Raw genomic sequence first — 273 nt, 5'->3', positions numbered from 1 at the left:
CGGCCCTGGGCCGCACCGTGCCCCCGGCTGTGCCAGGTACGCGCCCCACGACGTGGTGGGGACTAGGAGGGGGATGTCCTGTGGCCCTGCCGGTGCCGTAACTCTGCTCTCTGCAGGTGTCACCTTCCTGTCCGGGGGGCAGAGTGAGGAGGAGGCTTCCATCAACCTCAACGCCATCAACACCTGCCCGCTGGTGCGGCCATGGGCCCTCACCTTCTCCTACGGGCGGGCGCTGCAGGCGTCGGCGCTCAGCGCCTGGCGCGGGCAGCGGGA

At 71.1% G+C, this 273-nt stretch overlaps 1 protein-coding gene across 1 annotated transcript in view; it reads left to right on the top strand.

Annotated features, from left to right (window-relative positions):
• LOC104491073 (fructose-bisphosphate aldolase C-like) overlaps positions 1-267 on the top strand; it is a gene marked incomplete at its 3' end in the record, with an annotated part of 743 nt that extends 476 nt beyond the window's left edge. Inside the window, exons 3-4 of the mRNA XM_010133433.1 lie at positions 6-36; positions 117-267. Of these exons, the coding sequence (XP_010131735.1) occupies positions 6-36; positions 117-267 (182 nt within the window). The remainder of the gene's footprint in view (positions 1-5; positions 37-116) is intronic.
• Positions 268-273: the final 6 nt, after the last annotated feature.

Source organism: Buceros rhinoceros, unplaced genomic scaffold (assembly GCF_000710305.1).
Source record: "Buceros rhinoceros silvestris isolate BGI_N320 unplaced genomic scaffold, ASM71030v1 scaffold24913, whole genome shotgun sequence".
Classification (NCBI taxonomy): domain Eukaryota; kingdom Metazoa; phylum Chordata; class Aves; order Bucerotiformes; family Bucerotidae; genus Buceros; species Buceros rhinoceros.
Note: the sequence above shows the minus strand (reverse complement) of the source record. Positions and strands in the feature narration are given on the sequence as shown.